This window comes from Salvelinus alpinus, chromosome 1 (genome assembly GCF_045679555.1).
Source record: "Salvelinus alpinus chromosome 1, SLU_Salpinus.1, whole genome shotgun sequence".
NCBI lineage: Eukaryota > Metazoa > Chordata > Actinopteri > Salmoniformes > Salmonidae > Salvelinus > Salvelinus alpinus.
In genome coordinates this window covers 27,827,413-27,854,012 of record NC_092086.1, presented here as the reverse complement: position 1 = coordinate 27,854,012, position 26,600 = coordinate 27,827,413, and the positions used below count along the sequence as shown (strand labels likewise).

Sequence of the window (26,600 nt, the reverse complement as noted above, 5' to 3'; positions counted from 1 at the left end):
AGCGTTATAAGTCATTGTTGTATTCTGACTATAGGACAGTGTTATAAGTCATTGTTGTATTCTGACTATAGGACAGTGTTATAAGTCATTGTTGTATTCTGACTACAGGACAGTGTTATAAGTCATTGTTGTATTCTGACTATAGGACAGTGTTATAAGTCATTGTTGTATTCTGACTAGAGGACAGTGTTATAAGTCATTGTTGTATTCTGACTACAGGACAGTGTTATAAGTCATTGTTGTATTCTGACTACAGGACAGTGTTATAAGTCATTGTTGTATTCTGACTGCAGGACAGTGTTATAAGTCATTGTTGTATTCTGACTGCAGGACAGTGTTATAAGTCATTGTTGTATTCTGACTATAGGACAGTGTTATAAGTCATTGTTGTATTCTGACTATAGGACAGCGTTATCTGTCGTTCTGCCCCTGAACAAGGTAGTTAACCCACTGTTCCTAGGCCGTCATTGAAAATAAGAATTTTGTTCTTAACTGACTTGCCTAGTTAAATAAAGGTAAAATAAATGTTAAAAAATTGAGAGAGAGAGAGAGAGAGGGTTCAGTGATAAACACTATATACACTGTAGCTGTCAGTCACTCTCTCTGCCTACTAGATAACAACTGTCTGTCACAAATTCTATCTCACTGAGTGTAAACCACTGGGGAGCAGACAGCTGAGGGCCTCAGACTGATAGGTTCTTTCCAACCACAAGATTCGTAGCAGTTGTTACGCCTATCAGGGACAATTAAAATATAACAAACATGTAACACATCTAACAGCCCAAACCTGACATTCATCCATTGCCTACCGATGGACTTCAGATGATCTAAGTGGTAATAAAAGTTTAGGAAAACTCAGCCCTGCCCAGGACAACTGACCGTGTGTACTGGCAAGGCTGGTTGCCCTGGAAACAGTCCCTTCCTCAGCCCGACCACAATTGCATCTCACTGGAGGTTTGATGGAGCAGAGAGGATCATGGGCATCTGAGATCGCGTTGGTTCCTAATCTTGTTTCTGGGGGGGTCTGTCTTTGTGTTGCACAGCGTGGGCAGGGGGAATGTGGTTTAAATGATGGATTTAGACACAGAGGAATCATTCCAATGTCAAACCCCTGTGCTCTAATGATTTACGTTTGAAATTAGATTCCTGAGGAGAGCAAAATGTGAATATGTGCTGTCGTGTGTGTGTGTGTTGTCGTGTGTGCATGCGTATGTGTTTTGTTGATCATATTTCTGTCCCCATCTCATTCCGGCTCTCTTCATCCCTCTGTCCCTCCTTTCACTCATCCTCCTCTCCTTGGATCATGCTACCAATGCCACTCTATTGGTGTCACAACAACAGGTTCTGGAAAGGAGAGAGTTTGAGATAGATGGAGAGAATAGAAGAGGACCGTCAATGGCTTGCCTGTAGAGAGTGACTTAGCAGATGTGATTGTGCTCCAGTCCCCTAATGGCAGAGCTGTGATATGAATCTAAATCTAAAGCTCTAATTCATCTCAGGTCGGATTTACTCACTCACTCACTCACTCACTCACTCACTCACTCACACACTCACACACATGGACACATGAGGAGAAGAATTAAGCAACACAGCATGCTTTATCCTTGCTAAAAAAAAGACTTGGTTGTCAAAGTTGAATGTGCTTTCCTTGACTTGAAGTAATCAAAACATGTTTGGCTAGTGAGATCTAATAGTGTGCCTTCTCATAAATATGTTTTTAAATACAGCTTTATATATTTAATTAAATCATTGAAGCTTGGACTACTTCTTCAGGCCAGTCCATTTGACTTCTCTACAGCCTCTACGTGTACAGAAGAGAAGACGGTATTGTCTATTTTAAATGTCCTCCATCCTTTCCCTTCCACCCGGTGCATTGTCTGGGTGTCATATCAGTATTAAAGGAGAGCATGATACTGCTCTAAAGTCAGTTTTGCATAGCCTACTTTCCCCAAATACTAACCATAACATTAAAGGAAAACTTCACCCAAAAACTATCTTTTGGTATTTGTTTCATTGGTTTTGATATAGTCCCAAAAATGTTTTGCTTGTCAGCAATCAAGTTTTCAAGACACGTAACTTTCAAAATGCAGAAATCATCTGCATGTGATGCATTTTGCATTATATTATTCTAGGTTTTGCACCACATCTTGCACAACGCATCGTACGGGAATGATTTCTGTATTTTGAAAGATCGGTTTTCCTATAAGGGCAGAAAAGCTGAACCTGAAAACAATACTGACCCTGAATCAGTTTTCTAGAGGCAACATCAGCCTTCTACCATTAATGTTCTATCTGTTGGCTGGTTATTGGTCAGAATGCAGTCATTGATGGGGTGAAATGGTGATAAGCCCTGTCTGGGTTGGCCTGCCTGAGACCATGACCCTGAATCTCTGACCTCTGTTAGTGCTCCCTGGGGAGTCTGGGTTGGAGGTGAGACATGTGTCAGCAATAGAAGCTAACGACTGGACTGCCAGAGAGAGGGGGGAGAAAGAGCGCTGGAGAGAGACAAGAAGGGAGGAGGAAAGATATTAAAAGAAAATGTGTTAATGAAGTGGTCCGATTATCCTCTCAGGCCTCATCCCCTCTCTATCGCCGGAGTTAGCTAGCTATTCTTATCTCGTTAGCCAGATTCTCTTCTAAATGGATTGTTGGACGTCGTTAGCATAAACTCTCTGTGGCCATGTGGAATACAGCGTGTACAGTGACTCATGGACAGTGACTCATGGACAGTGTGTGAAGTGACAGGGAGAAGGATGGAAAAAGTCCATGTAATTTAGATGGATTGTGCTCAAACTGATGTTTTAGGTCAAATTATTATTGTCCTCAAATGATGTGAAGCGATGCCACCATGTCTGGTAACAAGCAGCCTAAAGAAAAGAGTCCCTGCTGTTGAATGAGTCCATACCTTTATCCCAGAGAAGAAAGAGTGAAGAGCCACCATTGCTTTTATCCCTCTCTCCTCTCCTCAGTCTTTCACTGTCCTTATCTATTAATGAACTTGAATCCTCTTAAGAGCAGAAGCCTGAGGATGTGTTACTACCTAGCCTAGTGTCTGTGAAGTACGGAGTCCCAAAGACCTTTAAATTTATTTAAACTCTTTTCTCTTTTTCTGTTTTTTTGTCCCCTCTTCTCTTTCTTTCTTTCATTCATTCATTCTTTCTTTCTTTCTTTCTTCTCTCCTCTTTCATTCATTCTTTCTTTCTTTCTCTCTTTCTCTCTTAATCTATCTCTCTCTTTCCCCCTCTCCCTCTCTGCAGTTACTACTGGTGAGAGTCACTGTTGAAGGAGTGGACCACACCATCAGGTTAGTTAGTTCTTGTTGAAAAGATACACGTTGTTGTGCTCAAGGCTCTATTCACTCCAATAGAACACACCAGTTGTGTCTATATTGTTCACACATGGCAGATGGATGACACTGTAGCTAGCCTGATCCCAGATCTGTTGGCGCATCGGCATGACAAGGGGTTGACGAGAACACAAACAGATCTGGGATCTGGCTAGAATACTCACTCACACACCTGGGGGCCTACTGAATCTTATGTGATACTGATTAGATTTACTTCAAATTAAATCAAAGTTTATTTGTCACATGCGCCGAATACAACAGGTGTAGTAGACCTTACAGTGAAATGCTTACTTACAGGCTCTAACCAATAGTGCAAAAAAGGTATTAGGTGAACAATAGGTAGGTAAAGAAATAAAACAACAGTAAAAAGACAGGCTATATACAGTAGCGAGGCTATATACAGACACCGATTAGTCAGGCTGATTGAGGTAGTATGTACATGTGGATATGGTTAAAGTGACTATGCATATATGATGAACAGAGAGTAGCAGTAGCGTAAAAGAGGGGTTGGCGGGTGCTGGGTGGGACACAATGCAGATAGCCTGGTTAGCCAATGTGCGGGAGCACTGGTTGGTCGGACCAATTGAGGTAGTATGTACATGAATGTATAGTTAAAGGGACTATGCATACAGTGAGGGAAAAAAGTATTTGATCCCCTGCTGATTTTGTATGTTTGCCCACTGACAAAGAAATGATCAGTCTATAATTTTAATAGTAGGTTTATTTGAACAGTGAGAGACAGAATAACAAGCTCCAGTGTTGAGGATCAGCGTGGCAGATGTGTTGCTACCTAACCTCACCACCTGGGGGCGGCCCGTCAGGAAGTCCAGGATCCAGTTGCAGAGGGAGGTGTTTCGTCCCAGGATCCTTAGCTTAGTGATGAGCTTTGAGGGTACAATGGTGTTGAACGCTGAGCTGGGGTCAATGAATAGCATTCTCACGTAAGTGTTCCTTTTGTCCAGGTGGGAAAGGGCAGTGTGGAGTGCAATAGAGATTGCATCATCTGTGGATCTGTTTGGGCAGTATGCAAATTAGAGTGGGTCTAGGGTTTCTCGGATAAAGGTGTTGATGTGAGCCATGACCAGCCTTTCAAAACACTTCATGGCTACGGACGTGAGTGCTACGGGTCTGTAGTCATTTAGGCAGGTTGCCTTTGTGTTCTTGGGCACAGGGACTATGGTGGTCTGCTTGAAACATGTTGGTATTACAGACTTAATCAGGGATATGTTGAAAATGTCAGTGAAGACACCTGCCAGTTGGTCAGCACATGCCCGGAGCACACGTCCTGGTAATCCGTCTGGCCCCGCAGCCTTGTGCATGTTGACCTGTTTAAAGGTCTTACTCACGTCAGCTACGGAGAGCGTGATCACACAGTCGCCTGGAACAGCTGATGCTCTCATGCATGCCTCAGTGTTGCTTGCCTCGAAGCGAGCATAGAAGTGATTTAGCTCGTCTGGTAGGCTCGTGTCACTGGGCAGCTCTCAGCTGTGCTTCCCTTTGTAGTCTGTAATAGTTTGCAAGCCCTGCCACATAAGACGCGCTTCGGAGCTGCTGTAGTATGATTCAATCTTAGCCCTGTATTGACGCTTTGCCTGTTTGATGGTTCGTCGCAGGGCATAGCAGGATTTCATATAAGCTTCCGGATTAGAGTCCCGCACCTTGAAAGCGGCAGCTCTACCCTTTAGCTCAGTGCGAATGTTGCCTGTAATCCATGGCTCCTGGTTGGGGTATGTACGTACAGTCACTGTGGGGACGACGTCCTCGATGCACTTATTGATAAAGCCAGTGACTGATGTGATGTACTCCTCAATGCCATCGGAAGAATCCCGTAAGCAGGAATCAGGAGGAGAGAGTTGTGGTCGGATTTACCAAATGGAGGGCGAGGGAGAGCTTTGTACGCGTCTCTGTGTGTGGAGTAAAGGTGATCTAGAATTTTTTTCCCTCTGGTTGCACATTTAACATGTTGATGGAAATTTGGTAGAACTGATTAAAGTTTCCCTGCATTAAAGTCTCCGGCCACTAGGAGCGCCGCCTCTGGGTGAGTGGTTTCCTGTTTGCTTATTTCCTTATACAGCTGACTGAGTGCGGTCTTAGTGCCAGCATCTGTCTGTGGTGGTAAATAAACAGTCACGAAAAGTATAGCTGAAAACTCTCTAGGCAAGTAGTGTAGCCTGCAATTTATCACAATATACTCTACTTCAGGAGAGCAAAATCTAGAGACTTCCTTAGCAGTAGCTTAACATCCCTGCTCATACAAACCAACTAGTGAATCATAAACTGGAATTATACATATTGGGATGTGATTAAAAGATCGGGGCTGGCTTGTCTGTCTGCCTGCGGTGTTTGGCATCGCCCGCTCTCTCCCTCATACTGGATGAGATGTATTCACCCTGGCTTGACTGCTGCATGTAGACCCTCCCCCTGTACCACTCCACCATTCTCTCCTCTACTGCTGCATGTAGACCCACTCTCCTTCTGTTTGTTTGTCTGTCTTTCTGCCTGCATACAGTTAGTGTACTGTAGATGTACTTTTAATATGACTGATCAATGTCCTATTTGAGATCATGAATGGCAACATTAGTTCAACTGTACAGAGTCCCTGAAGGGAGGTGTGTATGACAGGCATGGGGATGTCCACACTGATTTTGTCTGATCTCCCTCTACCCGCGCACACACACACACACACACACACACACACACACACACACACACACACACACACACACACACACACACACACACACACACACACACACACACACACACACACACACACACACACACACACACACATTGCCAGCCCCCCTCAAACACACACACAGACCCTCCCCCCTCCCACAAACTCTTCAGGCCTATCAGTCTGCCTGCGGGTCAGACCTCTACCTCTCCCTAGAGGCGATACAGCTTGGTTTTATTGCCTGCATCGATCGTCAGTCTGCCCATGCAGGGGGATCAATATCTGGATTAGAACAGAGTACCTCTCACCACTACCTCCACTACACTCCATGTCTCACTCCTCCCCAATATCACCTAACCACAATCACACTGTCTACCAGGGGAGACTAGGGGTTGGATGACTGGTGTGAAGGGAGGTAGGGAGAGGTGTTGAGTGTGTGTGGGTGGGAGGGGTGTGTGTGTGTGTGTGTGTGTGTGTGTGTGTGTGTGTGTGTGTGTGTGTGTGTGTGTGTGTGTGTGTGTGTGTGTGTGTGTGTGTGTGTGTGTGTGTGTGTGTGTGTGTGTGTGTGTGTGTGTGTGTGTGTGTCCATCACACACTGACTGCATCCAGAGGAATTGTACTTTAATGAAGGCAGACAGTCTCTCCCTGTCAGCTCTGCCAGATTACACTCAGCCTCGCATTTAACTTGTCTCTCTCATACACACACTGAACACCCTCCTCTCCCAGACCCCTCTCCTATCCCCCTTTCTCCCCTCCTCCTCCTCTTTCCCAGCCTGTTTGCCCCCTGCTTTAACACTACAACACTCTATCAACATATCTACTGTCATTGACATTTTGCATTTGGCAGGCCCTATATCTTCTTGCTATGCCGTTGCCTTGGTAACGATCGGCGGGGGCCTCAGCTGGTGGAGTGAGCGAGTTGCCCTGTGGGCCGGTCCGTCTAGTCGCTCCAAACCTGACAGAAGCACAGTGGGCCTTTTACAGCAGATTTAATAAGGCAAATAATCAGATCGCCCGTAGCCAGTAATAACATCTTAATTCAATTTGGGATTAATTCATTATTGCCCGGTGAGCTACTTAGCGGTGAACAAAAATATGCAAATACCAAAATATTCAGTTCTTGCTACAATACATCTGTTTACTGTTATTTTAGCCAAATGGTTATTCTAATGAGATATTTTTTATGGTTATTAAATGAATATCTTATTTCGTTTTTACAATAAACACAACCATTAAAAAACAAATAAGGAAAAATAACATCAACTTATTTTATAGCATCAAGTCCACCCAGGTTATGTAAGGATTTCTTAGGCTTTTTATATCTTCTCCCACTTCCCTCCTCTTCAAGTGAAATCTTTGCAATCTTTCGTTTTAGCTGAATTAGAGCCACTTTGAGTGGTATTGAGTGGGCTGAAGGCTAATGAATGGGAGACCTCCTGTGTTTAACTGTTTTTATCGTGTTCCTGCTGGATACAGTTTAACTGTTTATCATGTTCCTGATGGAGACAGTTTAACGGTTTAATGTGTGTTCCTGATGGAGACAGTTTAACTGCTAATCGTGTTCCTGATGGAGACAGTTTAACGGTTTAATGTGTGTTCCTGATGGAGAAAGTTTAACTGTTCATAGTGTGTTCCTGATGGAGACCGTTTAACTGTTTATTGTGTTCCTGATGGAGACAGTTTAACTGTTCATAGTGTTCCTGATGGAGACAGTTTAACTTTTTAATGTGTGTTCCTGATGGAGACAGTTTAACTGTTTAATGTGTGTTCCTGATGGAGATAGTTTAACTGTTCATAGTGTTCCTGATGGAGACCGTTTAACTGTTTAATGTGTGTTCCTGATGGAGACAGTTTAACTGTTTAATGTGTGTTCCTAATGGAGACAGTTTAACTGTTCATAGTGTTCCTGATGGAGACAGTGTAACTGTTTAATGTGCGTTCCTGATGGAGACAGTTTAACTGTTTAATGTGTGTTCCTAATGGAGACAGTTTAACTGTTCATAGTGTTCCTGATGGAGACAGTTTAACTGTTTATTGTGTTCCTGATGGAGACAGTTTAACTGTTTATTGTGTTCCTGATGGAGACAGTTTAACTGTTTATTGTGTTCCTGATGGAGACAGTTTAACTGTTTATCGCGTATGTGTATGAATCTCCTGCAGTCGACAATTCCTTCACCCATTCCCCTGATCTTTCAGTTTGGCTTCTGAATGAACTGTCATCTCCTCTTTGATGAGATAACAGTCACAGGGAATGAAGGTGGAGGGAATCATTCATTTCATGTTGAGATGTGAATAATTTGGAAGAGGCTATGGCTGTATTCCATATATGGGTCAATACAATTTTCTGGTGTGTTTCAGGTTTGCGATCGTTCTCTCTCGTTGAACTCTGCATTGTAGGCAGAGAACACAGACACAGAGGATGCCTCCTAAATGGCACCCTATTCCCTAAAGTAGTGCTCTACATTGTGCAAAGTGTGCCATTTGGAACACACCCAGAGGCTGTCCCTTTGGCTCTTAAGGCTTGGGAGCTCTTTAGACCCTAAAAACAAAAACACTCCCAAGAAAACCCTGTGCTATCCCCTTTAGCCAGCAGCTCCACATGAACACACTGCCTCCGACCCAAACACACACACACGCACACACACACTCCCTACCAGCCCCTCAAATGAAGACATCAAAGCTATGTGTAACTGAAAGAGAGGAAGGAGGAGTGAGGGGAGGTGTGCATGTATTAAGAAAAGAATGATCTGGATGTTTGAAATTGTAATGAGATTTCAATCCGTTTCTGTCAGCTTGAGAGGATGGGTGGTGTGAATTGACTAACATTTAACAACACTTCCCTGCTAGCGTGCACACACACACGGACGGACGGACGGACGGACACACAGAGACAGTGGGTTGGGGAGCAGTAAGCCTGTTTGTGGAGGTGTGTGACGACCTCTATCCCATTACAGGACAGAGGGAGTGATCACTGCTAGCGGCTGTACAGGAGGGTTATTGATACTCCAGAGAAAGGCAGCTCATTTAATCAGAGGATTAATCAGGTAGAACAGGGCAGGGTAAGGCCAGAGTAGGAAAGTACCGTGCTTCTCCTCTCTACTGAGGGGCCAATCCACTCAACTCGTATGAACCGATGAATGAATGAAATACCATACGTATGTAACATATCCTGTGTGTGTGTGGCTGCCTTCCATATCCTCCTCTGCTTGGACCATAACTCACCCTACTAGCCTCCCAGGCCCATAGAGGCAGTAAACAGTGGTGGAGACAGAGACCTCCAGGCCCATAGAGGCAGTAAACAGTGGTGGAGACAGAGACCTCCCAGGCCCATAGAGGAGGCAGTAAACAGTGGTGGAGACAGAGGCCTCCAGGCCCATAGAGGAGGCTGTAAACAGTGGTGGAGACAGAGGCATCCAGGCCCATAGAGGCAGTAAACAGTGGTGGAGACAGAGACCTCCAGGCCCATAGAGGCAGTAAACAGTGGTGGAGACAGAGACCTCCCAGGCCCATAGAGGAGGCAGTAAACAGTGGTGGAGACAGAGGCCTCCAGGCCCATAGAGGAGGCTGTAAACAGTGGTGGAGACAGAGGCATCCAGGCCCATAGAGGCAGTAAACAGTGGTGGAGACAGAGACCTCCCAGGCCCATAGAGGAGGCAGTAAACAGTGGTGGAGACCTACTGAGCTACAGCACCACAGGCTGGGGTGGTCAATAACACCAGGCAGGTAGGCAGAGCTGAGACTACAGACTGGGAGTGATGAAGGGGACTGAGGACTGGGAGTGATACTGAGTACTGGGAGTGATGAAGAGGACTGAGGACTGAGAGTGATGAAGGGGACTGAGGACTTAACTCCTAATCTCTTTTATCTTAACTCCTATTCTCTGTCTCTCTCAGTCGCTCTCTGTTTGTCTGGGGAGCAGGCCTAAGGGATTATACACAGATGTATGAATGATTCATTTTGCTCTGTAGAGTGTGTGCCCTGACTGGGAAATGGAAAGGAGAGGAGGAGAAAGAGAGATATAACACAGACAGCAACACAGACACTACAACCCCCACAATGCACCAGGGACATTTATTATTACAACTCTATGGTGATTCATATGCAGAAAATACCCTACATTCCTCATGTAGGCCACAGAAACAACATCATAATTTCTCATTTACGTTCCCCATGACCTAGCGTGCATAGATTATCTAAGAGATAATTAAGACATACTAAATAATTAGGTGAACGATAAAGTTAATTCATGAATAAAATATGAATAATGTGTGGATATAGGATCTCGGGACGTGGCATTGAGATTGATAGTATAGCCTAGATAAGACCTTCTCCACTGCGAGGAAGACACTGCTGTTGCTGTTGCCTCGCATTGGCTATATTCATCCTGGTACCATCATCTCACCACTGTAGTTACACACTCATGTATTATTTACCAAGCTAATCCCACTGCAGAAGTGTGGTAAATGTGAGGGCCAATGTGGCTTGGCCTGGCTGCTGTATCCAGCTTTGTGTAAATCTGTGGGATTTTCAGATGTATTCATTGGTTGATTGGCTGATTGATTGGTTGGTTGATTCGTTGTTTGGTTGGTTGATTGATTGGTTGGTTGATTGGTTGGTTGGTTGGTTGATTGGCTGATTGGTTGGTTGATTTGTTGTTTGGTTGGTTGATTGATTGGTTGGTTGATTGGTTGGTTGGTTGGTTGGTTGATTGGCTGATTGGTTGGTTGATTTGTTGTTTGGTTGGTTGATTGATTGGTTGGTTGATTGGTCGGGTGGTTGATTGGCTGATTGGTTGGTTGATTGGCTGATTGGTTGATTGGTTGGTTGGTTGATTTGTTGTTTGGTTGGTTGGTTGATTGATTGGTTGGTTGATTGGTTGATTGGTTGATTTCTGAATGACTGTGTGTTTTGTTTTCAAGACCAGGTTCATACTGCCTGGTTCTGGCCACCCTAACCCATACCACCTCACTCACTTACTGTTCTTCTCCTTCTATTCCAACTTGGCCTTTGTGGAGAGAGATCTTCTTGTTGTTGGTGTGTGTGCATGTGTGTGTGTGCAGGGGTGTCTGCAGTGTGGCATGTAGAGTGGTTGGGTTTGATATGTGGACCAGATAGACACCAGTGAGGCAGAGTGAGTCTGGTACCAAAATAATGGTTACCAACTGATATAAATCCAGTGTGTGTCTGTGAGAGAGAGAAAATACACACACACCCAACCCTCCAGCCCAGTGGAGAGCCCATTGCGTGAGAGCCCGTTTCATTACATTTCAGATTAGGTCAAGCTGCTGTTACCTGCTAAGTCTTCTTGGGAAATGAGGCTGGCTGCATTCTCCCTGCTTCTCGTGACCTTGGAGGTCATTTGGAGGAAGGACGCATTCATCACCGTGACACATGTATGCTGGGGTAGAGAGGAGGGAGAGAGAGAGGAGGGAGAGAGAGGGGCGAGAGGAGGAAGGGAGAAGAGGAGGAGAGAGAGGCCGATAGCCACAACACCCATGCTAGACTGTTGTCCCCACCACAACACACTCCAGCAACCCTTTGAGAAAACGCAGTGTTATACCTCAGATTGCAGATTGAAAACACAGCCTCATGTTCCCCCTCTATAACACTAAATGAAGAGTTTACTGTATGTTATGGCAATACTTTTGTTGGGCTCATAATAGCTTAAAATATGCATAATAGAATATTCAATGGATGCCGTGACCTCTTCTTCTTGCTTTGTCTTTAATATTTTTAATATGCATACTAGGTTAAAGGATAACAACTGGCAATGGGAATCAAGTTTAGCTGTTTGTCTTCCTAGTCAACCTCCAGTTCCTAATCACATTCATTAACTCATCCACATCTCCTTTTGGTCCATGGCTCCAACTGCACTCATGTCCTGCTCATCAATATAACACACACACACACACACACGCGCACACAGGGAGCGTCTCAAGAGTATTGATCAGAGTGAAGTCAAGATCAGCCTCTATTCTGTCTAACTCCCCAGCCCAAAATGACAGACTGACAGTGTAATGATGGATCGGCAACATTCGGCCCGCGGGCCAAAACCGTCCTGCAAGTGATTTTTTGCCCCGCAAAGTTTTTAGCAAAAAATCTAATCACCAGGAATTCAGCTAAAAATAAGTTTAATTTAGGAAGTCTGTTCCCCAAGTATTACCACAAATAAAATAGACAATGTTATCAAGGTATGAAATGATAGTATTTAAAAACAGCAATCTATTTTTGGGGCTTAGTTGTGGTCAATTTGCAGTGTACAAAATATTATAATTATGTTCTGGCCCCCCATGCCAACAAAAATTGGCCTGCTGCTGAATCTAGTTGCCTACCCTAAGTGTAGTGTCTCAAACACACACACACACACACACACACACACACACACAGTGGCGAAACTTTGGTTTTAGAAGTGGGGGGTGCATAATTATTAGCGCTGCTAGCGCACCTCCTCCGAAACAACCGTGAGTAAACATGTCAGGTGCTTGGGGCTGCTGAGGAGCCAGCAGGTTTTGAAGGATAACAGTATGAAGAGGCTTTGATGGCTGCGCTGCTCTTCACTTCCAGCCCCTCAGAAGGACATGCTCATCACAAGTGTAGATAAACAGAGCGTGTGCGTGTTTGTTAGTGGTGTGTGTGTGTGCGTGCGTGTTTGTTAGTGGTCTTCAGGTCAGCTGTTTCTTCACGCTACCCGCCCGCAATTGCAAATAATCCATCCACAACCGCCCAACTATATGTGATAAAGTGAAAATCTCATGCCCCCACCTAACCCTAACCCGAAGAATATAGAAAATAGCTGTAGGCTACAGTCAAAGACCGCAGAATAATTTTTTGACAGGGGGTGCAGGATTTTTTGGGTAGGCTATTTGTCTATAATTAGATAGGCCTACATGTCGCTTCTCTCTTGTCATTATATGTTGCCCCAGAAGAATAAATAAACACTTGCTCAACAGAATAATGTAATAGATCGATAGAATGAATGCTTCAATCTAGTTGACGTCGGTAAAGTTGTCTCTGTGGCGGAGCAGACCTTTAGGGACTTGGGAGAAAATGCAATATCACAAAGAAACGGAAAGATTTTCCGTGTAAAGGGTGGCTGCATGGCCTCCCTGACAAAGGCCATGCAGCCGAAACGCTTCAGAGTTATTACACTTTGTTTCTATTGAACATGCCATAAAAATAAAGGCATTTTAATGAATTATATGAAGAGTGCCTTGGTCCTCCTTTCTTTTTGATGACATCAGTTAGATCGGCTGTAAGAAAAAAGAAAGCTGTGAAACGACCCAATGTTTTTCTGATAAGGTTTCAGTTTGGCTTCGATGCTTATTTTATGTGGTTGAAATAGCCTACTATCAGCTTTTATGATGAAGACAGCACCTCTACAGATCTAACTGAACATTGCATTCTCTCAAGATGCCGAAATAAATAAATAATATTTCTCCACTCCTGTTATACATTTATAGATTTTTTAAGGTATTGTTTTCTCCTTATTAATGGAAAGAAAAGAAAAAACAATACCTTAATAAAATCCATAAATGTATAATTCTGTGTACTGTTTAGATGGGTTAAATGGAAACTGAAATCTGGACACGGACTTTTAAAACAATTCTTTAAAAAATGTCAACATGTCTGGAGCGCAGAGGTCATCTCCTGAGAAACGATACAGTGAGAGTGTTACTGGTCATTCTATCTTGTCTTGTCTAAACCTGGCTGCAGTGTCTAAACCTGGCTGCAGTGTCTAAACCTGGCTGCAGTGTCTCCCAGTTGATGGGGAGAGGGAGGGAGGGGGAGACAGAGATGGGGGGGGGGGGGGGGGACACACAGAAATGGAGCGAAAGAGAAAGACAGCAATCACAAGCCAATGTTTGCAGGTAGTTAATTGTTCATTTGAATCCCATAAAGGTAGCCAATTATGTTTGTGTATAATACATCTGATAAACAGTGTGGTTGTGACTCTCTATCTTACAATTGAGCCACAGATTCTCTGTGTGACTGTGTAAGAATGAAGTCTTGCTTCTCGCTCATCTCAATGTTGCTAGTGCAACATAGTTTTGCTGACTCTACCTTAAATATATGGAAAAGATCATTTGTAACAACGTTCAGGTAACCTTAGCGAAATGATCTAATTATCAAGGTCAATGTACCATACTACTATGGCTTACCCTGTAAAACAACACATTTCACTGCACCTATCTGGTGTATGTGACAATAAAAAATATTTGTATTTTATTTACTTTTTAAAAAACGTTTTTGTGATTCTGTGCATCTGTGTGTATCCGTCTGCCCCTGTGTTAATGGCTGTCTCTGTGTTTCTGTGTTTATGGTTGTCTCTGTGTTTATGGTTGTCCCTGTGTTTATGGTTGTCTCTGTGTTTATGGCTGTCTCTGTGTTTCTGTGTTCATGGCTGTCTCTGTGTCTCTGTGTTTATGGCTGTTCCTGTGTTTATCGCTGTCTGTGTTTGTCTGTATCTGTATATTAAACAGATAATACCCTTAACTGAATCTATAAAGCAGTTCTCCTATCTGAGACTCTTCTCTCCTCCACCCCTCCTCTCCCCAGTGACAATTCCTCCTTTAATTTACCTCCTGTGTTTGCCATGGGGCCAAGTTGTTACACGTTAACAGCCTGACCTTTTATCTCTGGCAGACAGATGTCGCAGGGTCGGCTGGGGTCACAATTGAATCTCTAACCAGCTCCACGGCGTACGTTGACTCCCTGTGACCGCGATCGATACTAACGTCCACTCTGGTGACATCAAGTTCAACAACCCCTGTCTGGCCCCCTGAGTCTGCCTAAGATGACACTTAACCCTTTATAGGATCCTACTGGGCGCACACACACACACACACACACACACACACACACACACACACACACACACACACACACACACACACACACACAGACACACAGACACACAGACATCCTGGTAGCTACCAGGGGACATTGAATTATGAACGTCTGTAGAAGCTATGACACCCCCAGGAGTATTTTCCATAAGCCATGATTAGTGTCTCTCTCTCCCCCTCCCTCTCTTCCTCCACGCCTCACCATGTACTTCATCATGATGTAGGCTGAGTCATTGTGCTTTGCTACTGTCGCCGTAACGCATATCTCTGCCATAATCCATGTGGGTGACGTGAGTCCAGATGGTTATTTCATTGTGTGTACTCATGGGGGGCTGTCATCCCATTTTATTATCAGAGTCATAGTTTTATGGTCATGTATATGATGTCTTCTGATAGACACATATTCATCTAAGCCTCTAAGCAACAGTATCAGATGTGGTTTGCTTAGCCTGGGTGTGAATGGTAGATCAGAGCTAATGAGAGAGAGATATGGGTCCTTAGTGAGATCCAGATTTGGCTCGTTGCACAGTGAAATATTTGTCCGGCACTCTGATCATATTTGTTTGTCTCTTGAGAGAGCGAGAGAAGAATGACAGAGATGAACTGGAAGTGGGAGAGAAGTTTATCGTTATCATTCCAGCATGACAAAAATATTGACTTGTGGAGGTAATTGTGTTTTCCTACCCAACCAGATAGTAGATACCATTGTAGCCTCCAATCTTCCATGCTGAGTCTCATTTTGTAAATTTGAGTTGGCCCAGTTGGAATCATCACCTTAAGCTGCTAGAGAACCCTGTGGAGTCCACTTAAAAATCTATTGCATTCTTTGTTTGCAACAACAACCAACAATAATATAAAAAAAGAAGGCATGGTGTGGAGTACTGCTGGTGTGTATGTGTGTGTTATGCAAATAGGAGTGGAATGCTGGGCTGGCACAGAGACACTAACATGTTTGTAAGTGCTGGTGTATGATCAACATAAGATGTTGAAATTGTGCCCTCTGTAGGTGAAAAGTACATATCCAGCGAAGCATAAACATTGCACTTGCTCACATAACACATTAGGAACTAAACATTCTAAATCTTCAAAAGCTACAGAACTGTGAACTCAAACAGTGTATAGCTATTGCATTGCATTGCTTTCTTATTAAGCAAGTCAGAAAGGGAGAGGAAGGAAGGCAAGGAAACAAGGAGGTAGAGAGAGGTTGGCCACTGTAGTTGTCATGGAAACGTCGAGGCGGAGCATGGGGAGCCTTTTTGAGTGGGACCAGTTTGTTATTGGAGGTCACGTGGCCAGTCGCTAGGGACAGAAGCACGTCCTGTACCTCGGATTGAAGCGTCGTGAGCTGCTGCTATCGCTAGTTTGAACAAAATGGCTGCAGAGGCACCACTAACGAAAGCCCACTGAACGGTAGGAATAATCATCGACGATGTTTTAATGGATATCTTGGAAATACACCCTCTCCAAATATTGGATTTTGCAAGAATTTGCTCTCTTGGATTCCTCTATTTTCGAGCATTTCACAGTCGCGTGCTGTAAAACATTTTTTTGCACTTTTAAAAATGTCAGCTCATCAAAGACAAGGTAGGTTACTGAAATTGCATATGGTGTTCATTTTTATATTTAGCTGAAAAGTTACACAAGTTGCACCGATATACTTTATCTTGCTTGACATTAGCTAGCTTGTTTGCTTAAATATCGCACTTTGCTGTCATTTCTTCCTCTCTCTGACACTTGCTCTGTTTCACGTTGTGTCCGAGATAATCAACATTTGCTTTGGTTGTTTGCAATTAAATTCGAGACTAGAAAACACGTTTTGAACCTAAAACTTTACCAACTGGTTAGGACTACAGAGAGCTAACGTTAACTGTATTGCTTTGCTTCTGTATCTTCTTGCTGCGACCGAATTCTTGGTCTGTGATACGGGTATCAAGGACAGAACATCGAATATTGTCATACAAATTACACCTCAAATTGAATTCAAATTCACTAAAACCCACAGTAAGAAATAAGGTAAGACGTATTGTATTTTCTAATCTTTTAACATGATTTATTTAGAGAAATATTTAAAGAGGGGCGGGGATTCGCATCCAAGCAACTGATATGCGGCTGCAGCTTCCGATTGATAAACAGCATCAATTTTTCAAAACAGTGCCTAATGCCTTCATGTTTGAGCATTGCAACATTGTTGGTAATTTTCTAAATTTGACTACCAAGGTCTTGTTTTTATTAAATAACTTAATTGTAATAACCATTTTTAAAATGTATTCATAAAATGAAACAAAACTGAAATGCAAACATATAATGCACACTGGGAGGAAAATGATCAGTATAGCTAGAAAGATGCAACTTTGACCGTGACATTTGCATTGACCAATGAAATTCATAATGGGCTTCAACAACATCCCACATGCGCATGCTGACTGGCATGTGTTTGAAATGCCATGCACATAGATCTATTCTAGAGTAAGCAGGTAGGCATTCGGTACTGCTGTGGTGATAAAATAGACAATGTAGTCAAATACAGATACAAAATTAGCTGGTTGGGGTCACAAGCAGAACTACTATCCAATGACCGGTACAGTAATGGGGGTGGTTAAACAAATTAGCCAAGCAATTGCGGGCTCTATCTGTGAGGTTATACACATTTGAGATTAGAGTGGTTTGGAAGTCCATCTTGGATCCTTTCCCATTCTCATGGCACTTCTGGTTAACTGCTTTGTCCCTGGTCTTGTCTAGAAGGGATAGAGTTTTTGTCCAAATTGACTTTTCGTTGCAGGTTAGGAAAACAACTTCTGGCGTCTAATTTGACAAGCTGCATCCCATCTAGACATAACCTTTGGCCCTTGTGTGGTCGGAATACAGCCAATCAAATCTCTCTAGTCTAACCAAACCGACATGGCTGAAGCTGGGTCCACACTTCCAAGCTTGGTTCTCTGCTTCAGCCTGCCAGGTTTCTGTTGGTTGCTGATTCTTAAAAGGTAGCGACTAGAAAGCGTTTTCCTCCTCTTGCTTCCTCTGACATGAATACACATTTATTGTTGGTGGTAACTGCCTCCTGCTCTGGGCATGCAGTCATAATGGCAGTGCTGCCCTGGCATGAGTCTGTCTGTCTCCCAGAGAGGAAGGGGCTTGCCTGGCTGAAAGATGGGCCATGTTGCCAGAGTTGGATGAGCTCCAGAGGAAGGTTGCTTTGTTGTTCACAAGGCTTTGTTTATTTGGCCTGTTTATTTCAATGGAGACATACAAGCATAGGGTTATTTGAGAAAATGGATAGACCCATCAGAAGTTGCAGCAGTTTAGCTTATGCTAGTCAACACCCGTCCCTAGATGTGTTTATAGGAAGATGTCCCGTACCATTATTTCAGCGAGAGGGACTCCATGGCACAATGAGCTGCTCTTCTACAGTTGGAATCCTTTGAACTGTCAAGATGTCATAATCTCTTTTAATTGAAACACATTTTCTCTTCCTGTATCCCCTTATCCCTGTGACATCTGTCATTACACTGTCTTCACAGTCACTTGACATCGACCACCCCACACACACTCTTAATGCTCTGATTACTATACAGATCAGGTCTTAGGCCTGCACTCTCCTCAGCTCACCATACACACAGTGGCTTGATAGCTAGGTTAGGTTTCTGTGGCAGCTCTGGCAGTTTGGCTTACAGGGTAGTTGTTTGCCTTTGAAATGACTAACCTTGCTCTTTGTGAAATGCTCTGATGTCAAACTGTTTCTTAGAGATGGGTTTACATGTTTTGACTTTGCATGCCACACTATTGGCTAACCAGGACAAGATCTCTGAGGTAATGGGTTTGATTGGCTCTATTTCTTACAAGTTAGCGTTATTGATAGTCCCAAATTATTCCCTGATCTGCCCCTCAGAGATTTGCCAGGCAAGGCCTAGAAGAAGAACACACGAATATCAACAACTTAAGAACTGTCAGAAGAATCCAAACTTCTTATTAATCAGGTCTGAATAAGTACAAAGCCATCGAAGCACAGATCAGCATAACTAAAGCGTATCACTCTCCTAGTCCCAACTCAGCAGTTTGGTCCTCAGGCCTTCTCCAAGCAGCCAGAATGGCAAATTCATTCTTTATAATTGAGTGCCAAACAAGTGGATGTACTAGGCTGAATATGAAGTATAGTGTACGCCTAAGTGAGGAAAAGCCTTGATCCACAGCCTCTTCACATGAATCATTTAATCTGATTCTGAATACCGCCAACACCCAGCAGGTTCTGTCCCTAACTAGTCATTAGCTCAACTCTATTAAACATCTTTTTGTTGATGATCTAAAGAGTGGACCTTTTCATTCTTTGTTGTGGGTTTCATATGCTAGTGTAACTAAGCACTCAACAGCCAGTCTGTTTGATTTGACAGATAGCCTTGCAATAGATTGTCGTTTGCATTCAGCTCACACACTGAATTGCAAATTCGTAAAGTTGTGCGGACTTGCAAGGGAAATATCAGTTTGGGAAGGAACCACACTTGAAGATATTCTCCCCACTACCCACTATTAGAATCTCTCTGTTCTAGATTAAACATCGATCTCAGTGGGAGATATCCTAGTGATTTTATAACTGCAAATTCAAAGAGTTGTGCAAGCTGGCAATGGAAATATCACAGTCTGCAAACCCCACTTTGAGAGATTCTCCAAGATATCCTAGTGAATTCATGAATGGATATGGACGTCCATCCTCCTAACTAGGCTACCAGACTTGAAACGGAATGGACGCCATCTCTTTTGATAAGATGTAGACTAGACCTCTGAAGCACAATCCTTCTGTTTCCTTATAAACAACTCATTCCCCTTATAATGTTATTTACTTTTTCCCTATTACGGGCAGCAGTCATTCAATGGCACCATGTTGGTAAATGTTAGGCCAGGTTTAAGGAGCCATGGAGCTGGCGCTGGGGCTTTTCTCTCTGCTAACGCATGTTCACTCCCAGAGGGGCCGAGCTCTGGGGCAGAACACTTGTCATTCTCCAAGTAGACCTAAATGAGGCAAAAGGGAGATTATTGAAAGGCCCTTGAAGTGAACAGTAGGGTTTGTCCCCTGAGGTCTGACTGAAGGTTTGTCTTTCTGGTTTCGTAGACTTCTGAAGAGAGGCCCACTTGAGGTGACCAATTTGTGCGTCATCCACTGATTCCACTCTCTATCTAACGGCCACTCAAGCCCAGTGTCAGTACTTCAATAGACCTTATATCCTTTAGCCTTGTATGTAAAAATATTTTGTATAATATATATATATATATTTTTTTTTTTTTAATTACACTAAGAAATGCAGACTAGGCTAATGGAAGTTAGCTCATCAGTTGGACATTCCGCAAGTTGTTTTATTGGATTTACACAAAGTTCTGGAGTTCTTCTTCACCTGCTTCAGTAAAAGTTGTTCCTGACTCCCCAGCCCTGCACAAAGACAGCATTTATTTCCTTGATCGGTCTTAATTTATTCTTCTTGCTACGTGAGTTTCCCTTCACATACAGCCCTTTCCCTTTTCAGACCTGCTGGATAATGGCTTTTTATGAAGATGAATGTGTAAAGAGAGCAAGTGCTACGTGATTGGAGTCTAATAAGTTATTTTGTTGGGGACGTTCTGTGATCTATTGGAGCAATAAGTTGTTTGACCGGGCTCGTGAAACGGCTGCTCCGGTTACTGACGGAGAGGATGAAAGTCATTGGGAACTTCAACTGCTGGAGCCGATCCATAGATTTTTTTTCTGGCGGCCTGCTAAGAGTGCCAGGAGGAGTGTAGCATCTGAAAAACCTCCTGTCCTTGTGGATCAGCCCTGGCCAGAGCATTAGCAGGACTTCATAGAGAATACCTTCTAGTTCTTTGAAGAGGGAGACCCTCTTCACTATGTTAGAGGAATAACTATTGCCCAGTTGTTGGAAGAGGGAGACCCTCTTCACTATGTTAGAGGAATAACTATTGCCCAGTTGTTGGAAGAGGGAGACCCTCTTCACTATGTTAGAGGAATAACTATTGCCCAGTTGTTGGAAGAGGGAGACCCTCTTCACTATGTTAGAGGAATATCATCAACTATTGCCCAGTTGTTGTTTTTTCTCTTTCCTTATACAGTACCACTCAAAAGTTTGGACACACCTACTCAATGCTGTTATCAAGGCAAAGAGTGGCTACTTTGAAGAATCTCAAATATAAAATATATTGTAATTGGTTTAACATTTTTTTTGGTTACTACATGATTCCATATGTGTTATTTCATAGTGTTTATGTCTTCACTATTATTCTACAATGTAGAAAATAGTAAAAATAACGAAAAACCCTTGAATGAGTAGGTGTGTCTAGACTGTTGACTGGTACTGTGTGTGTGTATAGATAGAGATATATCTCACACACATACGTATTTGTTTCATGAGCTAAAATTAAAGATCCCGGAAATGTTCCATACGCACAAAAAGCGTATTTCTCTCCAATTTTGTGGACAAATTTGTTTACATCCCCGTTAGTGAGCATTTCTCTTTTGCCATGATAATCCATCCACTTAACGTGGCATATCAAGAAACTGATTAAACAGCATAATCATTACATAGGTGCACCTTGTGCTGGCTACAATAAGGCCCCTCTAAAAAGTGCAATTTTGTCACACAACAATGCCACAGATGTCTCAAGTTTAGGGAGTGTGCAATTGGCATGCTGACTGCAGGAATGTCCACCAGAGTTGTTGCCTCAAGTCGTTTTAGAGAATTTGTCAGTATGTCCAACCGGCCTCACAACCGCAGACCACGTGTAACCGCCCAGGACCTCCACACCCGGCTTCTTCACCTGTGGGATCGTCTGAGAACAGCCACATTTAGTCATTTTAAGTCCCACCCTTCCGCTACCATCAACCCCTGCCATCTATCTCTGAACACCATCCAGTTTTGATTTCTATTTGCCATATATTTTCCAGATGTGATGTTTCACAAAAGTTCTGAACCTTTCTATTCTCATAGTTTCTACAGATTGTAAATTAAAGAAACATTTTTGTTCAGAGTATTATTGGTGAATTGACTATGACTTTTCAAATTACCCAGCAGTGCTATTTGCAGAGTTGGCTCCAGGTAAATTCTTCAGCCATTCCTGAACTTGCGACCAAAAACAAGCTACATATTTGACAGTACCAAAACAAGTGATCTAATGATTTTCTCTCTTCGCAGCAAAATCTGCAGTGCTGGGATGGTTGTATCACCCATTAATATAACATTTAATTGGTTGTAAGAATTTTGTACAATTTAAATTGAAGAACTAAGTTTTGAATCTGGCGTCGTTTTGCGTATCAGTTCATAAACCATGTGCCATGGAATCGGTACATCGAAAATCTCTTCTCAACTATCTTGCAATCTACATGGCACAGCTGTCACTTTTTTTTTGTCCTGAAATGAAACTGGTATACTTTATCACTATTTTTTAAAGCCAATTTTGGTCTTTAATGCAGAGCCGACAGACAAGTTCCTTACTTTCTCCCCTTCCAACGGCTTCTTCCATTTTTGCGGTAATGCTGCAATTAGTTGGTTTTAAGTTTAGATTGAGCAGACATTTGTGTTAGCTGCATGTGTGACAAGTCAACCAGTCCTATAATTTATAATTTTATAATTTATTTTCAAGTTAAATATTTTTTTGATCAATTAGTATATTTGAGTTTAACCATAGTATTTGTTGGAATATTTGTTCTGTCTTTTCTGGTGGATTAAACTGAAATTGCAACCAACATTCTATGGCTTGTTTAAAAAAAAGAAGCTATATTTTTGAGAATTTCATTTTTAAATAACAGGAAGAGAGCGGTTGTAATCGGGGAAAAGGCCATTCTTGACCATGGGGTGAGCCATTCTTACTGAGCTGCTAGAGAACCAGTTTGAATTTAAGTGTAGTTGTTGTATGATTGAAGCCTTTAGTGAGATCATTTTTTTATTGAATCGTTTATGCCCTCCAAATTAATATTCATTATAATTTTGTCTGGCTTGCCATTCCAAATAAAATATAATATAATTGTGTGAAATATTTCAGGCATTTATGTATAAATTACAGTCGTACTTTATCAAAAGCCTTTTTCAAATTCCGCTGAGAATACCAGGCCTGGTTCCAGATTTTTAAAATGTAACTGTCTTTGTTTTTGCAGATGGCTGGAGAATTTTAAGCAGTGTTTTGGGATACCCGAAAGGGCTCAAATGTGGCACATCAGATCTCGTTTTCCAGAGCGGTCTGTCTTCCTAATGTACGATCGTGCCGAGCAGAGGGGCTGCAGTCTGATTGCGGCTGCTAGCGAGCAATCCTTCTCCCGGGTGCTCAGCAGCCTCTCTCTTATTTGTCTTGCTGCGCTGGCATTCCTGGCTCTGTGCCCAGTGACTATCGTCTCGCAAGCCCCCTTCCCCCCACCGCGCACACACAGCCCCTCGGTCTCATTGCGCGCCGCACACACACACACCCTCCACCTCCCCCCTTCCTTGTATGTGTTCTCACATACACCAGAGTGTCTGGATATCAACAGCAACCTGCACCACCCCATCATACCATTACCCTCCTTATTGTATGGTCCTTCCTCTACCCTCTCTCGGATTGCCTTTTGTCCGCATTTGTTCCCAGAAGCAGTCTGGTTTAATAGACATCACCTCTCTTATCCTCTTGTTGTGTTTTAGTGGTTCTATCCTCCAGCACCATTGTTGTAAAGGGTTTACCTCACCAGCAGCATCCAGCTCAAGGCTGTACGTTTAGCTTATCAATCACTGTCTTCCTGCTCCAAACTGACTGCTGGCTGGCACTGCCTCAATGTCCATGTCAGTCATTCAACCCTCTGACAGTCAAAACAACTAATTTGTTCAATGTCTCTCTCATTTAGGTAACTTATTTAGGCATTTCTTGGGGATCCATCTCCCTAGACCACACACAAACACACACACACACTAGGGCTGCACAATTAATCGGATTCACATTGAAATCGCAATATTGGTAAGATCCATGTCACGTGATATTTTGAAAGGCATCTCAGCCCAGTGTAACGGACGTTTTTATAGTTATTTTTCCTCTTGCAGCAGCTTCCCCCACACACCACGCGCTGCCCCGTCACGCAAGCAGCACCGTTGCTCCTCCTCGCTGTTAGTTACTATATGTTTTTATAGTTATTTTTCCTCTTGCAGCAGCTTCCCCCACACACCACGCGCTACCCCGTCACGCAAGCAGCACCGTTGCTCCTCCTCGCTGTTAGTTACTATATGTTTTTATAGTTATTTTTCCTCTTGCAGCAGCTTCCCCCACACACCACGCACTACCCCGTCACGCAAGCAGCACCGTTGCTCCTCCTCGCTGTTAGTTACTATATGTTTGCATGCTGTTCTGTTGGGTCAAATGCAGTCAACCGATTGTTCCAAACAAGAACGATGCTGCTTTCAACTTACCTTCTTAAAATAAGTAATTCTCTTTCTATGATTCCGACAGTTCATCCAAGTGATTTGATCTTTGTTCCACGTCAAATTGCAATCGTAATATTTGGTAAAAAAAAACGAAAGTCCTTGTTTCACGGTCCTTTTACCAGAGTCGTCTTACACAAGGGCCAACTGATCCCGAACAGAATTGATTCTGGACAGTTTCCAGTATGTGTAGCCTAGGTCTATGTTTTCCGGCTCAGCCTGTGCCTAGACAGACAGCAGTTTACATCAACTGGGCCATCACTCCATTCCTCTGATACTATGTGACACTAGCAGAGTGCATCAATGTTGAATGGAGACCGTGGCTATATTTAGCCAGCAGCTGTAGCTAGGCTTCATAGCTGCGCGGTGGGCCCCACAAAAATAAATATTTATGGATCTAATGGGTTAGCCGTGGTATGGAAGCACATCGGAGTTCTGAGGCAAATTTCCATCCACATAATCTCAGGTCTTCAACCCTAAAAACAGCCAGACGATATGAGTTGCCTATTAATAGCTCTGTTCTTTCCTACTGCTGCTCTTTGTAACCAAATAGGCCAACATGAAGAACGCTGCAGCGGCTTATGGCTAGTCAACAGTTTTTCACTTAACACATGGAGCTACATGGAGGACTCGGCTCTGTTCCAAGCTAGTCTGTGGCCCATACTGTGAGGTAACTCCCGGTGAAGTGTTAAGAGGGCCAAAGCCAAGATTAGCCCCCGAGATTGTCTGATTAGCCCGTCGGCTGGCCAATCAGTGCATAGCTACGTGGATATGTGAGATACGGCGTGTTTTGTGTGTGATTTCTTTGAGACATTCGCCAGCCTACACACATTACTATTATCAGGTCAGTTGTTTTAGCTAGGTTGTTAATTGTCTGCGTGAGCAACTGATCCTCCTTCTGTTGTATTGAAGTCTGTGGTAGACTTGCCTTATTGTGCTTCAGCCTGCTTCTTTGCCTTCTGTTTATATTGTATCCTAATGGAAGAAGGGGAGCAGACTGTGTTGGTTATGGTAGTTGTGTTTTTATAGGCTAGTCATGTTTCTCAAACCTTTTCCTCCAGACATGTTGAATTCCAACAAAAGCACACCTGATTTGGGCTCCCGAGTGGGGCGGTGGTCTAAGGCACTGCATCTCAGTGCGAGACGCGTCACTACAGACCCTGGTTCGATTCCAGGCTGTATCACAACCAGCCGTGATTGAGAGTCCCATAGGGCGTCGCACAATTGTCCATGCGGCATCCGGGTTTGGCCGGGGTAGGCCGTCATTGTAAATAAGAATTTGTTCTTAACTGACTTGCCTAGTTTAAATTTAAAATTAAACTAATCAAATTTGGTCTTTCTAGAGACTGTCAACCCTGATGCCCCGAAGACCGGTGGCTAATATGCAGTGCACTGTGCAATGGTCTAAAAACCTAACTGACTCTGGATCAGTGCTTAAGGGCCAACATCCACCACCACCTCTCCACCTGGCTGCACACTCATCAGGCCTCGGGAGCTCTTGTTGCCAGGCGATGGCACGGCATTGCAGCACATTTTTAGATGCAATTTCTCATCTCCGGTTCAAGGAAACCGGATTCCAATTTATGTATTTTTCCATGCAGTTATAATTCTCCCATCTCTGTCCTTAAATGCCGGAGCTGTTTAAGTGAAAAGAGAAAAGGCCTAGGCTTATTAAGGCTAAATATAGGATTGGGATGCATCCCAAATGGCACCCTATTCCCTAATAGTGCTCTGGTCAAAAGTAGTGGACAATGTAGGGAATAGGGTGCCATTTGGGACGCTGAATACCCGACTCTCCTCTGGAACAACTTGCTGCTCGTGAAAGGATGTCGAAATGTCAGTTTTTATTTGTATTTTTTATGGCTTTGGAGCATGTTTGTGGAGTGGAGGCTTGGCAGGCCTTTGTCTCTGAGAGCTGGGTACCTACCAGGTAAGATGCAGTACTCTGAGGGATCTGGGGAGTGGCAGTTTGTACTGAGTGTGGCTGTGCCTCACTTTACCTGGGCCATTCAATACTGGTCATAGAGATGTCAGGCAGCCGGTCAAAAGCAGTGCACTGTATTGTGAGTAACAGGGTATCTTTTGAGACGCAGCCTTACTCAGCCTACTGAGTCTGGGTTGTCTTGGAGGTGGCAGTAGGTACTGGCTGGATGTCTGGTGATTGAAGAATGGGGCCTCATATCAAGGGTTTCAGTAACACTAAGAGGACCACAGCTCTGGCCTCCACCAGCACCACAATGCCTCCTAATAGGTTCCAGACCACACAAGTCATCCACACAAGCCAGCCTGAGCCAATACAACCCAAGCCACACACACAC

General features: G+C 43.4%; 1 protein-coding gene across 2 annotated transcripts in view; it reads left to right on the top strand.

Moving 5' to 3' along the window:
- The window catches only part of tnrc6c1 (trinucleotide repeat containing adaptor 6C1), a 146,242-nt gene that overhangs the window by 54,388 nt on the left and 65,254 nt on the right, over positions 1–26,600 (top strand). The window contains exon 3 of one of the 2 annotated variants that reach the window (XM_071395409.1): positions 3,258–3,304. In XM_071395409.1, coding sequence (XP_071251510.1) covers positions 3,258–3,304 — 47 coding nt within the window. Of the gene's footprint in view, positions 1–3,257; positions 3,305–16,041; positions 16,454–26,600 lie in introns of those variants that run through there. The other variant, XM_071395418.1, reaches the window with a different exon arrangement.